This window comes from Rhinoraja longicauda, chromosome 28 (genome assembly GCF_053455715.1).
Source record: "Rhinoraja longicauda isolate Sanriku21f chromosome 28, sRhiLon1.1, whole genome shotgun sequence".
Classification (NCBI taxonomy): Eukaryota; Metazoa; Chordata; class Chondrichthyes; order Rajiformes; family Arhynchobatidae; genus Rhinoraja; species Rhinoraja longicauda.
Window position 1 is genome coordinate 15,377,075 of NC_135980.1, and position 16,757 is coordinate 15,393,831.

At 42.9% G+C, this 16,757-nt stretch overlaps 1 protein-coding gene and 1 long non-coding RNA gene across 2 annotated transcripts in view; one reads left to right on the top strand and one right to left on the bottom strand.

Annotated features, from left to right (window-relative positions):
- map2k2a (mitogen-activated protein kinase kinase 2a) overlaps nucleotides 1-2,678 on the bottom strand; it is a 51,531-nt gene extending 48,853 nt beyond the window's left edge. The window contains exon 1 of the mRNA XM_078424241.1: nucleotides 2,470-2,678. Within this exon, the coding sequence (XP_078280367.1) occupies nucleotides 2,470-2,561 (92 nt within the window). The 5' untranslated portion in view covers nucleotides 2,562-2,678. The remainder of the gene's footprint in view (nucleotides 1-2,469) is intronic.
- A 42-nt stretch (nucleotides 2,679-2,720) lies between these two features.
- Nucleotides 2,721-7,660, top strand: LOC144607186 (uncharacterized). Its single transcript, XR_013549077.1, has 4 exons — nucleotides 2,721-2,816; nucleotides 4,307-4,489; nucleotides 5,560-5,670; nucleotides 5,876-7,660. It is a non-coding gene; the product is annotated as an uncharacterized LOC144607186 (long non-coding RNA).
- Nucleotides 7,661-16,757: the final 9,097 nt, after the last annotated feature.

Consider the following 16,757-nt stretch of genomic DNA (forward strand, 5'->3'; position numbering starts at 1 on the left):
AACCTTCATCTCCAGTATTGGTTACTTTTAACCAAAGATTATCTAGTTTCATCATGTTTCTACTTTTCAGGAACATTTTTGGTTACATTGAAGTTCATTCAAATGGATGACAACAGAACTAAAACATTTCTGCTCTTGGCCCAGAATCAAAACCTCTCTCATCAAGATTACTTATGGGATCCTGTACAATTGTGACAAAGGCAACTAACTTCTCCTAAACCTTATCAACCAGTCTGCAGTCTTTGACAAAGCAGCCGACATCTTCCCACCACTATTAATCAACAGTTACACTCACCTCTACCATTCATATCTGTTCAATTACTGCCAGTGAATCATTTCCCAGACCACACCGCTATCACCATTACTTTTCAAGTAGATCCCTTTGGTCCCTTTCTATTTCACACGAAAGCCTGTCCGTTTCCACATGGCACAAGTATTCGGCGGTCAAGAGATCATCTCTCTCAGCTCCTTAAATTGTCAGATTCTCAGAGAGGAAAATTAGTTTTCCCCTATGAAACAAACTCGCCATTTTTGATTCCCATCACAAACTTAATTCCCAAGTTACTGACTCCATACCTCCCCCAAGCTCAAAGCAAAATATGGATATGTCACATATCACCCATACTTCTGTTTTAAATTATCAAAGGACAGCCATTGACAAGCACCTATCAGCATCTATTTAATTTATCCACATTTCAGTTTTAATCTCTTAAACAAGGGGGGAGTCATTCAAAACTCTGCAGCCTGCATCCTACTTCACAAGTCCAAATCACCAAAACCCCTAATTTCAATAACCGGAATATGCTCATGGCTCATGCCTCAGTTTTAACATTTGCATATTTTCAAATCTATTCACAATCTCACCCACCCTCTTCTGAAACTACAATGCCCAAAATATATTTGCTTATCACTATTCTGGATCCAGCACAAGCAAGATTTTAATAACTCCATCTCTGAGCTGTGCCTTCCACTGCCAAGGTCCAAAGCTCTGAAATTCCCCTCCATAAACAACCTTTCCACTTTATCCACCAAGAATACAGTGCCCTCCATAATGTTTGGGACAAAGACCCATCATTTATTTATTTGCCTCTGTACTTCACAATGAGATTTGTAATAGAAAAAAATCACATGTGCTTAAAGTGCACATTGTTAGATTTTATTAAAGGCCATTTTTATACATTTTGGTTTCACCATGTAGAAGTTATACATAGTTTATATATAGTACCTCCATTTCAGGGCACCGTAATGTTTGGGACACATGGCTTCACTGGCATTTGTAATTGCTCAGGTGTGTTTAATTGTCTCCTTGATGCAGGTATAAGAGAGCTCTCAGCACCTAGTCTTTCCATCACCTTTGGAAACTTTTATTGCTTTTTATCAACACGAGGACCAAAGTTGTGCCAATGAAAGTCAAAGAACCCATTACGAGACTGAGAAACAAGAATAAAACTATTAGAGATATCAGCCAAACCTCAGGTTTACCAAAATCAACTGTTTGGAACATCATTAAGAAGAGCGCACTGGTGAGCTTACTAATCGCAAAGGGACTGGCAGGCCAAGGAAGGCCCCCACAGCTGATGACCGAAGAACTCTCTCTAAAATAAAGAAAAATCCCCAAACACCTGTCCGACAGATCAGAAACACTCTTCAGGAGTCAGGTGTGGATTTGTCAATGACCACTGTCCGCAGAAGACTTCATGAACAGAAATACAGAGGCTACATTGCAAGATGCAAACCACTGGTTAGCCATAAAAATAGGATGGCCAGATTACAGTTTGCCAAGAAGTACTTAAAAGAACAACAACATTTCTGGAAAAAGGCAGCAGGGAGATCACCCAATTGCCATGCCCGGTCCTTGGGCCCCCTCCGTCCCTTGATCTCCAGTTTCCCCCCCCAAAACATCCTGGTTCTCACCCTCCCCTTCCTACCCCCTCCTGTTCTCCCACCCCCTCCCCACCACACTCAGACCCCTCCGGTTCTTCCTCCCTCCTCTCCACATCCAGACCCTGCCGGTTCTTCCCCCCCAGACCCCTCCCTCACTCATCCCCTCCAGTTGCCCCTCTCTAATCCTCCCTCCCATTCCCCCCGTCTGACCCCAAACTCCCCTCTCTCACTCCAACCCCTCGTCCCCCCCGCTCTCACCTAACCTTACAAGTTCCTCCCTTCTAACCCCACCAGTTCCCCCCTCTCACCCAATCTTTCAAGTTCCACCCCTACTCAACCCAACCCCACCAGTTTACCCCCTCCCCCACTCACCCCAAACCCTCCTGTCCCCCCCCCTCTCTCTCTCACCCCATTCCCTTCAGTCCTCGACCCTCACCCCAACCCCTCCAGTCCCAACCTCCCCTTCCTTTCATCACAACCCCCTCCGCATCGCACTTCTTTCTTTCTTTCTCTTTTTCTCTCTTTTTCTCCCTCCCTCGCTCGCTCTCCAGTCACCCCACCCGTCCCGTCCCGGCCCCCACTTACTCGGCAGTATCCTCTCTGGTGGGGGACGGTCCTTCCCCGACCGTGGTGGTGATGGTCAGAGCGGGCAACACTGCCTTCCGCTTGGCGAACATGGTCGCTGTGTGCTCTCAGCCTTCTCTGCTCTTCCTCTCCTCGGTCCGCCGACCTTTCACTCACTTACATTTGAATTTCACTGGCGCTGGCGACTCCGACACACGGAAGGAAGTTCAGGATCAGCACCGTCAACTGCTTCCGGGTCAGCGGGGCTTTCATGGCGGCCTGTCAAGACAGGCGAAGAGCCCAGACCGCTGTTGCCATGGGACGCGACTGGACGGAGCATGAGCCTGGTTGCTGCGGGAAATTGATAGGTAAAGGAGCTTCTGGTTTCCATGGGAGGGGGTGGTACCAGGTGTCTATGGGAGGGGTGGTGTCTGGTTGCTATGGTAAAGGTGATGCCTGGTTGCTATGGGCAGGGGTGGTACCTGGTCTCTATGGAAGGGGTGGTTGCCTGGTTGCTATGGGTCGGGGTGGTGGCTGGTTACTATGGGAGGGGTGGTATCAGGTTGCTATGGTAAAGGTGATGCCTGGTTGCTATGGGCAAGGGTGGTACCTGGTGTCTATGGGAGGGGTGTCTGGTTGCTATGGTAAAGGTGATGCCTGGTTGCTATGGGTAGGGGTGGTTTCTGTTTACTACGGGACGGGTGGTGACTGGTTGCTATGGGTAAGGGTGGTGTCTGGTTACTATGGGAGGGAGTGGTGTCTGGTTACTATGGTAGAGATGGTACCTAGTTGCTATGGGTGAGGTTGGTGTCTGGTTACGATGGGAGGGAGTGATGTCTGGTTTGCTATACTACAGGTGGTGTCTGGTTGCTATTGGATGGGGTGGTGTCTGGTTATTATGGGAGGGGGAGTACTTTGTTACTCTGAAAGAGTTGGTGCCTGTTCTGGTTGCAATGGCAGAGGAGATGTCTGAATGCTATCGTAGGGAAGGTGTCCGATTGCTATGAGATGGGTGGTGCTGTTAGGATACGAGCAAGGTCCTGCTTGCTGTGGAAGTAACAGGGGAGGGCCAGTTACTGTGGCAAAGGTGGTGCCTGAATACTATGGGAGGGGTTGGTGCCTGGTTGCTGTGGGAGGAGGTGGTGACTGGTCGCTATGGTAAAGGTTATGCCTCGTTGTTATGGGTAGGGTGACGGCTGTTTGGGAGATGGGAGAGGTTTGGGTTGCTGTGGATGTGAGGAGGAGGGCCAATTACTGTGGGAGCTGTGGGAGTTTCTCAACGGTCAGAGAAAGCAAGGTGGAGACACGAGATTGCAGATGCTGGAATCCTGTGCAATAAACAAGGTCATCCAGCATCTTATTTTTTGGAGAAGAGAAGGTGTTTGGCTGAAATAGGAATAGAAAATTTGATTCAGTAATTCAATATGTACTTTTATTGTTTCGCCTGTCTAGATGCAGTGAAATGTTTCGTACATAATCCAGTGAAATCATACTAAACATAAGTACAATTATGCATAAGAGTGTAATCATTGTAGTGTAAAATATACTTCTGAAGCTGCACACAGAGTCGCCATGTTTCCGGCACCATCTTCTAACTTTCAAGTATCAAGTTGTTAAAAAATATTGAGTCTTATCTTCGCCTTGTTGGTCTGTTTGTCCTGGCTGCGGCACTACATGTTTTGGGTTGAGGTTTGGATCTGCCCTGTATTGGACCTTCACCTGGCGAAATATCTCCAGTGCTGCAATCTATGAAAGGTTTGTCCTTCTTCAGCTCAGTGCGATGTTGCATTCAGTTAGATTGCACTTTATAGGGGAACTCTTTCAACACATCTTATGTTCTTCATGGACTTTCATTCAGATGCCACTACTAAAACCAAAGAAAAACCCATCACGCAAATTCTTGGACAACAGCATCGAACCTAACAGCGGGCATGAGAGGCCAGTACATCCAGAGATGAAGTCTGAATGCTTCAGGGAAGGGATTGCTTCATGGAAGGGATTGGAGTTCTTCGATTTGGAAGTGGGTTACTGGAGCAAATGAGTAAGTATTGTTTTGCTATAGTATTGTTAGAGTATTGTTTTGGAATGTGATGGGGGAATGCTTTGGAAGATGACTGAAGGTGTTGGTTGCTGTGGAAGATGGGTACGATACAGGAAAGGGATTTGTAATATTTGCTCTGAGATATCCTTTGCTGTGGCCAAAGTGCTAGAGGAACTCGGCACTCTCGGCAGCATTCGCGGAGTGAAAATGACAGATAACGTCTTGGATTTTACCACTTTTTCAGACTAAAGGGAGAGACAGTGAACATTACTCAGAAACAGGGAGATGAGGAGGAGTTTCTTACTGAGGGTTGACAGTCTTTGAAGGTTGACAGTCTTTGAAGGTTGACAGTCTACTGAAGGCTGACAGCCATTTTCCACCTTAGAAGCCTGTGGAAGCATAATAGAATGTATTCAAGACAGAAACGAAGAGGCATTTACACTAGAAAGGGTATGGGGATAGAGCTAAAGCTGGGGCAGCACAGTGGCACAGCTGGTAGAACTGATGCCTCACAGTGCCAGAGATCCAGGTTCGATCCTCACCTTGGGTGCTATCGGTGTCATCCCTGAAACCGCATGGGTTTCCTCTGGGTGCTCCGGTTTCCTCCCACGAAGGCGTGTGCGTTTGTAGGTTAATTGGTCTCTGCAAATTGGCCCTAGTGTGTGGGGAGTGGATGAGAAAGTAAGATAACATAGAACTAGCTTGAACGGGTGGTTGATGGTTGGTGTGGGTAGGCCAAAGGGCCTGTTTGCCTGCTGTGTCTCTAATCTAATCTAAACTAAACTAACTTAAATTGAAGGTGGAGAGAGGTGCAGGCTCCAGGAGGTAAGTGGCAGACTCCAGATCTTGTTTTTTTCTAGCCTGAGAGGAATGCAAACAAATTAAAAGAATATCAGAAATTGAATATCTTTCAAACTTCAGAACTAAAACACTTGCATTGTGGTTCATTGGCTCATTGTGAGCTTTTGCCAAGGATGAAACTAAAAGTCTGTTGTAGGGAAAATGAATTTAGAGGAATGCGTTATTGAGCACTTGATCATCTGACACTCAACCAAATTTCTTCTTTGCAGCTGCCAAAGTGCACATGGAAGAGAGGTTGACCGGAGAAGATTCAATGGTACCATCTGGTGGCCAGTTTTGAAAGCACAGGATGACCGTTGAAGCTGAGAATCCAATTCAAAGTAAATGCATGGGGATCTACAATGGAATAAAGTGTAATGAAAGTTGTATAGATTGATAGGAGTGTATTTTTTTAAAATGGGATAGAGATAGAATGGGAATTTTGATTAACATATAAACATTCAAATGGTTAAAATGAGTAACACTATGGTGGAAAAAATCTTATTCCACAATCCTATTCCTGACTGCTGCTCTCCTTTCTTGTAGATCTCCTCTCCAAAGCTTCCTGGAATTAGATGACCAACATTGGACAAAATACTCTACATTAGGCTGGTTTGATCCAGTTCTGTAAAGTTTCAGCATCACTTCCTTGCTTTTATACTCCATGGCTTCATGTATGTTGTCCTCTTCCTAAATGTTTAAAACGGTATTCCAAACTAATCAATACAATATAAAATTTATTAACAATTATTGAAAGCAATTCCCTGGCTTATATCCTTAAATTATGCAGTAACTAACTGCACATAAAATATACTTCAGGTGTCAAAAGTTGTTAAGTGGGTGCACTTTATTCTTAAAGATCAGCCCTCAGACTTTACTGGAATAGCTTGCATTTTGGCTCTGTTTTCCTCATTGAAACCCCTTGCTCAGCTACTCTCTGTACTGCCTCCCACACTTGAATGTTCCCCTTGTTTATGATATGTGAAATTGGATGCTGATTTTTAAAACATAATCTGACCGGAGCAGTGTTGACCAGCTCAGCTATCCTCAGACTTGTACTGTCTTGATAAACAAAACTGTAAAAAGTGTTACCATTTTAAAAGTTCCTCATCATATTTTCCCATTATAAAAGACATTGGATTTTTTTTATGGCTCCCGAAAGCCAGCATAATTAAAATGCTCAAATGAGATGGAAAATGTTACTTGCGTCTCATGTGTAAAGGACTCTTATAAAAGGAACTGGGGGCTTATGGAAAGGATAACACTTACCAGAGTTTTCTGGCAATCAATGAATGAGCTTGGATGTAAAATTAGAATATAGGAAATAGAAGTAGAATGAGGTCTTCCAGCCCTTTGAACTGTTCCATAATTCAGTGAGATCATGGGTGGTCTTCTTCACTTTCTGGCTTGTTTCCATATCGTCTAATCTTAAGTGCCCAAAAAACAAGTTCCATAATTCAGTGAGATCATGGGTGGTCTTCTTCACTTTCTGGCTTGTTTCTGTATAGTCTGATCTCCTTAAGTGCCCAAAAACCTAGTTATCTCAGCATTCAACATTATTAACCAATGTAACAGACAGGCTTTAGTACCTTTAGCTTGCGGTAACAAAAATAAACTTACGGCTACTTATAGCTTTATTTTTGAAAATTCTACAAGAAAGTAAATTTGCTATTGACCCTCAGCCTAGGAGCACTGCAGACCCTCAGCACAGGAGCACCACAAGGCTGCATACTCTCCCCTCTCCTTTACTCTCTCTACACTAATGACTGCACCTCCATAGACTCCTCTGTCAAGCTCCTCAAGTTTGACACTATCCTGATTGGACTGATCCAGGATGGGGAAGAATCTGCCTACAGATGGGAAGTGACACAGCTGGCGTCCTGGTGCCATCGCAACAACCTGGAGCTCAATGCTCTCAAGACAGTGGAACTAATTGTAGACTTACGAAGAGATCCCTCTCCCCTCCCCCTACTCACCATCAACAATACCATGGTCACATCTGTGGAGTCATTTAAGTTCCTTGGAACCATCATCTCCAGAGACCTTAAATGGGGGGCCACCATCGACTCCACAGTCAAAAAAGGCCCAACCGAGGATGTACTTCCTGCGGCAACTGAAGAAACACAATCTGCCACAGGCCAGGAAGCGAGCGGGCAAGATCATCTCTGACCCCTCTCACCCTGGCCACAAACTCTTCGAAGCACTTCCCTCTGGAAGGCGACTCCGGACTGTCAAGGCAGCCACAGCCAGACATAAAAACAGCTTTTTACCACGAGCGATAGTTCTACTCAATAACCAAAGTCTGTAGTCTCTTTTTTGCTCTGGTTTATTTTCACCCACATGTTTAAACCATAATGGTGTATCCTTATTGTTTTGATATGTTTATACTTTATTCTTAATTGTTAACTGTATGTTTGTGTTGTCATTTGTGAGCGGAGCACCAAGGCACATTCCTTATATATGCATACTTGGCCAATAAACTTATTCATTCATTTATTCATTCATTCATTCATTCATTCATTCGTCTGAACCTTTCCAGCCCCCAACCCCTTGACATACAGTGCCCTCCATCATGTTTGTGACAAAGACCCATCATTTATTTATTTGCCTCTGTTCTCCACAATTTGAGATTTGTAATAGAAAAAATCACATGTGCTTAAAGTGCACATTGTCAGATTTTAATAAATGCCATTTTTATACATTTTGGTTTCATCATGTAGAAATTACAGCAGTGTTTATATATAGTCCCCCCATTTCAGGGCACCATAATGTTTGGTTCACAGCAATGTCATGTAAATGAAAGTAGTCATGTTTAGTATTTTGTTGCGTATCCTTTGCATGCAATGACTGCTTGGTCTGCGATTCATGGACATCACCAGTTGCTGGGTGTCTTCTCTGGTGATGCTCTGCCAGGCCTATATTGCAGTCATCTTGAGCTTATGCTTGTTTTGGGGGCTAGTCCCCTGCAGTTTTCTCTTCAGCATATAAAAGGCATGTTCAATTGGGTTTAGGTCGGATGATTGACCTGGCCACTCAAGAATTTACCATTTTTTAGCTTTGAAAAACTCCTTTGGTGCTTCAGCAGTATGTTTGGGATCATTGTCTTGCTGTAGATTGAACCGCTGGCCAATGAGTTTTGAGGCATTTGTTTGAACTTGAGCAGATAGGATGTGTCTATACCCTTCAGAATTCATTATGCTACTACCATCAGCAGTTGTATCGTCAATGAAGATAAGTGAGCCAGTACCTTCAGCAGCCATACATGCCCAGGCCATAACACCCCCCACCACCGTGTTTCACAGATGAGGTGGTATGCTTTGGATCTTCGGCAGTTTCTTCTCTCCTCCATACTTTGCTCTTGTCATCACTCTGATATACGTTAATCTTCGTCTCATCTGTCCACAAGTCCTTTTTCTAGAACTGTGGTTGCTCTTTTAAATACTTCTTGGTAAACTGTAACCTGGCCATCCTATTTTTGCAGCTAACCAGTGGTTTGCATCTTGCAGTGTAGCCTCTGTATTTCTGTTCATGAAGTCTTCTGTGGACAGTGGTCATTGACAAATCCACACCTGATTCCTGCAGAGTGTTTCTGATCTGTCAGACAGGTGTTTGGGGATTTTTCTTTAGAGAGAATTCTTTATTTTAGAGAGAATTCTTCGGTCATCAGCTGTGGAGGTCTTCCTTGGCCTGCCAGTCCCTTTGCGATTAGTAAGCTCACCAGTGCTCTCTTTCTTCTTAATGATGTTCCAAACAGTTGATTTTGGTAAGCCTAAGGTTTGGCTGATGTCTCTAACAGTTTTATTCTTGTTTCTCGGTCTCATAGTGGCTTCTTTGACTTTCATTGGCACAACTTTAGTCCTCATGTTGATAAAAAGCAATAAAAGTTTCCAAAGGTGATGGAAAGACTGGAGGAAAGACTAGGTGCTGAGAGCTCTCTTATACCTGCATTAAGGAGGCAATTAAACACACCTGAGCAATTACAAATGCCTATGAAGCCATGTGTCCCAAACATTATGATGCCCTGAAATGGGGGACTATGTATAAATACAGCTGTTATTTCTACATGGTGAAACCAAAATGTATAAAAATACCCTTTAATAAATTCTGACAATGTGCACTTTAACCACGTGTGATTTTTGTTTCTATTACAGATCTCAAATTGTGGATTACAGAGGCAAATAAATAAATGATGGGTCTTTGTCCCAAACATTATGGAGGGCACTATAATTGTTTTTATAATGCAATTTTCTATTACACAAGATTACTTAGGATTGCAACTATCACAATGATCGCATTATAACAGTACTACATGTACTTCATGATTAAATATTGACAGCCCACTGAGGTAGAAAATTCCAAAGACTCTTGAGTTAAAGAAAGTAATGTTAGAGCATCTACCCTGTCTATCCCTCTCAGATTCATTACTCAGTAAGATCATAGCCCATTCTTCTAAGTTACATTAAGATTTACTACAAACCCACCGACTCGCACAGCTATCTGGACTACACTTCTGCGCCCAGGATGAGGTGTTTCACACTAGGGCTTCCGAGATGTCCTCGTTCTTCAGAAAACGGGGCTTCCCCTCCTCCATTATAGATGAGGCTCTCACTAGGGTCTCTTCCACATCCCGCAGCTCCGCTCTTGCTCCCCCTCCCCCCACTCGCAACAAGGACAGGATCCCCCTCGTCCTCACCTTCCACCCCACCAGCCAGCGGATCCAACATATCATCCACCAACATTTCCGTCACCTACAACGGGACCCCACCACTGGTCATATCTTCCCATCCCCTCCCCTCTCTGCGTTCCGCAGAGACCGTTCCCTCCGTAATTCCCTGGTCCACTCGTCCCTTCCTACCCAAACCACCCCAACCCCGGGCACTTTCCCCTGCAACCGCACAAGATGCAACACCTGTCCCTTTACCTCAACTCCATCAAAGGACCCAAACAGTCTTTCCAGGTGAGACAGAGGTTCACCTGCACCTCCTCCAACCTCATCTATTGCATCCGCTGCTCTAGATGTCAACTTATTTATATCGGCGAAACCAAGCGCAGGCTCGGCGATTGCTTCGCTGAACACCTGCGCTCGGTCCGCATTAACAAAACTGATCTCCCGGTGGCCCAGCAGTTTAACTCCCCCTCCCATTCCCAGTCTGACCTCTCTGTCATGGGCCTCCTCCAGTGCCATAGTGAGGCCCGCCGGAAATTGGAGGAGCAGCACCTCATATTTCGCCTGGGCAGTTTGCAGCCCGGTGGTATGAACGTCGACTTCTCCAACTTCAGATAGCTCCCCTGTCCCTCCCTTCCCCTCCTCCTTCCCAGATCTCCCTCTATCTTCCTGTCTCCACCTATATCCTTCCTTTGTCCCGCCCCCCTGACATCAGTCTGAAGAAGGGTCTCGACCCGAAACGTCACCCGAGATGCTGCCTGACCTGCTGAGTTACTCCAGCATTTTGTGAATAAATCGATTTGTACCAGCATCTGCAGTTATTTTCTTATACTTAAACACCATCATGGTATGAACCCTTCATTCTAGGAATCAATTGAGTAAACTTGCAGTGTACTGACTCCAAGGCAGCCATATCTTCGTTTACATATGGAGACTATTTTACATGGTGTTCCAATGCAGTTTTACCAATTCCCTTCACCATTTCTGTGAGACTTCCACATTTTGGTACTCCTGGCTCATTGCAGTAAAGGTCAAGATACCACTTGCTTGCCCAATTGTTTGCTACTCTCTGGATATTTATTTTCTTAAATTAATGAACTAGTGCCCAAAGTTGTTCTGTACATTAACATTCATATATCAAATTATGAGAGGAAAGTATTGTGTTTTACTCTTCCAAATATTGCTTGCTGTGGCAAATAAACTGAAAGTGCTCTATTAAATCCTATTCTCGATTTTCTGTTCATTAATCTTTTCTCCACCAATTCAACCCCAGGAGCTCTTTGTATTCATGCTTCATAAAATACTTAATTGGCTGTAAAGGTCATTTTTGGGTTGGGTGGCTATATCTGATTAAGAGTTGCAGGGATCTCTGCTGGGTCCCAAGTTGTTCATTGTCAATATCAATGATTTAGATAAGGGGACAAGTGTAACATATAGAAAATAAAAACAGGAGATATATTGTAGTTCAGGCAGTGTCTGCAGAAAGAGAAATCGGGTTAATAATTCAGGTTGAAAATCTTTTGTCAGATCAAAATTGAATGGCTTTACTCACCCTGAGAAATTTGTTTTAAGTTAAACCAAAAGTTTTCTTTCTGGCAAAATTAACTCCAAAGACGTACAGGTATGTAGGTTAATTGGCTGGGTAAAATGTAAAAAATTGTCCCTAGTGGGTGTAGGATAGTGTTAATGTACGGGGATCACTGGGCGGCACGGACTTGGAGGGCCGAAAAGGCCTGTTTCCGGCTGTATATATATGATATGATATGATATGAAAACAAAAATAACATTTAAAAATTTTAATATCAGGTTTGGCATTCTTTGGACAGTTTTAGAAATTACATCATGCTTACGATTGGTTAATCATAAACGACTGGTTTACAACCTCTGTTGACTTTATTGAGCTGTTTTTTGGACATTGGACCTTTTTTGTTCCAAAACTTCCAACTCTCACTGCTGTGTCTCTCAAATTACCCAGTCCGTGGGATGGGGCAGTAGAGGACACTGCAGGGAGTTTGTGTTATTCTCAGTTCTGAACTTCCTTATAATGGTAGACAGTGCCTACCATTTGACATACGATAATAACTGATGACGCAGCTTTCCCAGCACTCATGCTTCTTAAGGCCCTTTAGATAGATTATGGTCCTTGCTGATGGTGAGAATTGGAACACTTTGTATCCACAATTTTCAGGGAAGTATTACCTGTTTCTGTCAAACAAGAACCCTCAAATAGTATCGCCAACATGGTGCTTGCTGTTGGGGAATGGATCAACATAAAGACTTGGGTTTTATATAATTTAGTGACAAGCACTAGTTCATGGCCATTTAAGGTAAAATCATTTACATGGTTTTATGATTATTCATGACGTTTTACAATCAATTTTAGTGATTCTATCCACTGCCTTATAATTGGTGGCGCAGCCAGCAGCGCTGTCTGTGTGGAGTTTGCACATTCTTCCTGTGACCACGTGGGTTTCCTCACCAGGGAGAATTCTTCTTCTTTGCTTTGATCAGTTCCACGAGGTCTTTTATATTTTTCTGAGAAGACAGGATCTCTGTTTAATGTTTCATTTAAGAGTTTGAGTGAATCACTCCTCCTCTTCTTATTTGGCGTCCTTTGGTCTCCTTTTCACTTCTAGCATTTGTCACTTACTCCATCCCTCACCAGTTCCACCTATCACTTGCCAGGATTTGTCGCACCCCTATCTCTCTTTTCCAGCTTTTTCCTCCATACTAATCCGTTTGAAGAAAGTGTGCTGACCTGAAACGTTGCCTGTACATCCCTTCCACAGATGCCATCTGAGTTCCTCCAGCATTTCGTTATTTGCTCAAAATTCCAGCATCTTCAGTCTTTTGTGTCTCCATAAGGAGAGATCCGACGGGCTTAATTTGTTTTCCTTGGAGCAAAGGAGGCCATGGAGGCCTGATAAAGGTATATAAATTTGAGGGAGATGGAGAGGGTGGATAGTAAAAAATCTTTTTCCCATGCTGGGTACATCTAAAACAAAGGATCACGGGTTTAAGGTGGGAGGTAGAAGAGTTAGGGAGGATCTGAGTCTGGGATGGGATGTCTGAAGAGGTGGTGGAGGTAGATTCTCTCGTTGCAATAAGGAAAGGTCTTGATGAGTGCTTGAATCCCCAAGGTGTAGAACATTGTCGATCTTCATGTGCGTAAATGGGATCAGTGTTTAATAGGTACAAAAGACAGCATGGGGATATTATGGGCAGAAAGGCCTATTTCTATGCTGCACAACTCTTTGACTCTATGAACAGTGTATGCATCCTTTTTTGCACATGCATATTGCTTTTTTTCAGGAATCTTTTACTTTTATTGTTGAGGGAGATGCATATTCTGACTTGTAAATGAGTGAACTCCTTGTCTGCACCAAAAGGAATCTGATAAACAATAGGCAATAAACAATAGGTGCAAGAGTAGGCCATTCAGCCCTTCGAGCCAGCACAGCCATTCACCGTGATCATGACTTTTCATCCACAATCAGTACCCCATTCCTGCCTTCTCCCCATATCCCTTGACTCCGCTATCATTAAGAGCTCTATCTAACTCTATCTTGAAAGCATCCAGGGAATTGGCCTCCACTGCTTTCTGAGGCAGAGAGTTCCACAGCTTCACGACACTCTGAGTGAAAAGATTTTTCCTCGTCTCTGTTCTAAATAGCCTACCCCTTATTCTCAAACTGTGGCCGCTGGTTCGGGACACCCCAAAATCGGGAACATGTTTCCTGCCTCTTGTGTGTCCAATTCCTTAATAATCTTATATGTTTCAATAAGATCCCCTCTCATCCTTCTAAATTCCAGAGTATACAAGCCCAGTCGCTCCAGTCTTTCAACATATGATAGTCCCGCCGTTCCATGAATTAACCTCGTGAACCTACGCTGCACGCCCTCAATAGCAAGAATGTCCTTCCTCAAATTTGGAGACCAAAACTGCACACAATACTCCAGGTGTGGTCTCACTAGGGCCCTGTACAACTGCAGAAGGACCTCTTTGCTCCTATACTCAACTCCTCTTGTTATGAAGGCCAACATTCCATTAGCTTTCTTCACTGCCTGCTGTACCTGCACGCTTACTTTCAATGACTGATGAACTAGGACATCCAGATCTCGTTATACTTCCCCATTTCCTAACTTGACACCATTCAGATAATAATCTGCCTTCCTGTTCTTACCACCAAACTGGATAACCTCACATTTATCCACATTAAACTGCATCTGCCATGCATCTGCCCACTCACACAACTGTCCAAGTCACTCTGCATCCACATAGCATCCTCCTCACACTTCACACTGCCATCCAGCTTTGTGTCATCTGCAAACAGTGTTGCAATGTTTCCATTTAGCTTGAAATATAAATATTGAATGAAAACTGCAGGTTGTGTGGAAGTTGGATGGGGTGAATGATTTTTCTTAAATTTTGAATTTTGTTTCTTTGGTTGTATTGTCTTTAATAATTCTAATAATAATTATGCCAGATATTTGCTATTCTTTCTTCCATTTTCTTTGAAAAACTGTATCCTGTTACGAGTCGACATCACGTGACTGATTGATTGAATAATATACCATTACACTCCCTCTTGCAGGAAAAGGGGGAGAAACCAGGTGGCCTTCTGTAAATCTCACAGACCATAAATGGTGCTGGAGGTCAGTTTACAACACCATTTTGCATCAGCCTGGCTGTTGGGGAAATACATGCTTCCCAGATACTTGGTGATGAATGTAAATGTGACGTACTCTCATTTTAACTTGATGCGAACAATAAATGAAGGATCATTGTATGCACAATTCAATCCAAGCATTACTGATGTGACAATGTTAATTTATTTTCTTGCCTACGGGATTCTGAAGTCTGTAGCAGAACTTGAACTGCTCTGAGTACAGCTCCCTATAGGACTCAAGAAGGACATACGCCAGGTATATGTACTTTTTGAAGGGATATGGACAATGTTTTGGGGCGGAATCCTTCTTCATACTGAAGGTCAGGCTGATGAAGAGTCCTAAACCAAAACATTGTCTGTCCATTTTGCTCAACAGTTGCCCTTATACTTATACTCTTATACTTGTAGCGTAACTGATCCATTTTGAAAGGAATTTCTATTTTCAACTGGTAACTATACTATACAGCTATTGGATGTGCAAGGCTCTCCAAACATGAATCAGCTTTAGCAGCAGACAGTGTTTGATGCAATGTCTGTTCCAAGCGAGAGAATGGACGAGCTTGAATGATTTCTTGTCATGTGCCTGGTGGTGATCTCTTCTTATTGAGTGAATGAAGCAAGTATAGCTCAGTTATCCCGCAATTTGTTCTTGGGGAATTACTAGGAGTTACAATTAAGGATAGGATTTTTGAACATCTCGAATATTTTAATCAGAAAGGCAGCAGATATTTGTAAAGATGAAGTGACTAAATGGATATGTCCATGGGTTTATAGAAGTCATTCAATGTAGGTACTCACATCAGATCTCATGGGATCAGCTTGCAATATTGATCTGACTTGGGAAATTGTGTGAACAACTGAAGGTAGAGAATGGGGTTAATGGGCAGATACTCACATTGGTAGTATATTATAGAGGTGGCCCTCTGGGGGTTATATTGGGTTTCACCAGTGGATAGAGAGCCATATATTCAAATCTGTCAAAGACTTGAAAGTTTGATGGCATTGTAAATATTGAGGTTGAAAGTATTAAATCAAAATAGATTCAGAAAATAGGGAAAAATGTGGTAAATTATTTCAACATGGACAAGAGAGCGATCATTCGTTATGTGGAAATGCAAAATAGATTTAATGGTCCAGCTGCATAATTCATTAAAATGTCAGGTTAACTACTTAATATTTTGGCTGGAAGGCAATAAATCTCCTTGGTATTCAACAGGCAAGTGAAGAGCTGAGAGAATTTTAAAAATGAATTTGGTGAAGGATTAGTGTAATTAGTTGCTTTTTATATGGTTGGTGCGTAATATTAGTAAAGCTGTTTTGTGATTTGTCAGAAGCCATTGCTTACACCAGAACTGGGGCTAATTCACATAACAACATAAAATGTGCTTTGTGGTTTAATATCAGGTTAATCTGGAGTCGATTAATTTTGCATTAAAGTCTATGTCATAAATCCAAGCCATGCAAATTCCATGCTTGAGGAGAGGAGATTTCACCTAGTTTTCTTCAGCCACAGTACCGAACAAAGTTGGTTCAGGCATTTATCTGCATTGCATGTTTTCCCAAGTACAGACTGCACTCCAGTCCTGAAAGAAGTAACGCAACAAAAACTTTACACTGTACCTCGGTACACTTGACAATAAACTAACCTAAACTAAACTAAGCTAAACTAAACTAAACTAAACTAAACTAAATTAAACTAAACTAAACTAAACTAAACTAAACTAAACTAAACTAAACTAAACTAAACTAAACTAAAGTCAATGCCTCTTGCCCCCTGTGGCCATCATTCTTCACCAACTTGTACAGATCTCTCTCCCAAACTCCTCCACTTTTATCCATTCATTCAGCAACAACGCAACCCAGTGGATAGGGGAATTGTACTTGTGTTGCGCTTTGTTCCTTTAAGATTGTACCTGATGAGATCAACAAGAATGTACAAGCAATCAATAGGGAAAATCACACAGAAACCAACAATGTCAGTTCCAGCACAGCATTGTGGAGGGAAACTGACAATTCTGTTCTGTGATTCTCAAAATTGTTGTTGCTCTTTCAATGAACCAATTGCAAACAATAATGGGGTGACCCACATTGA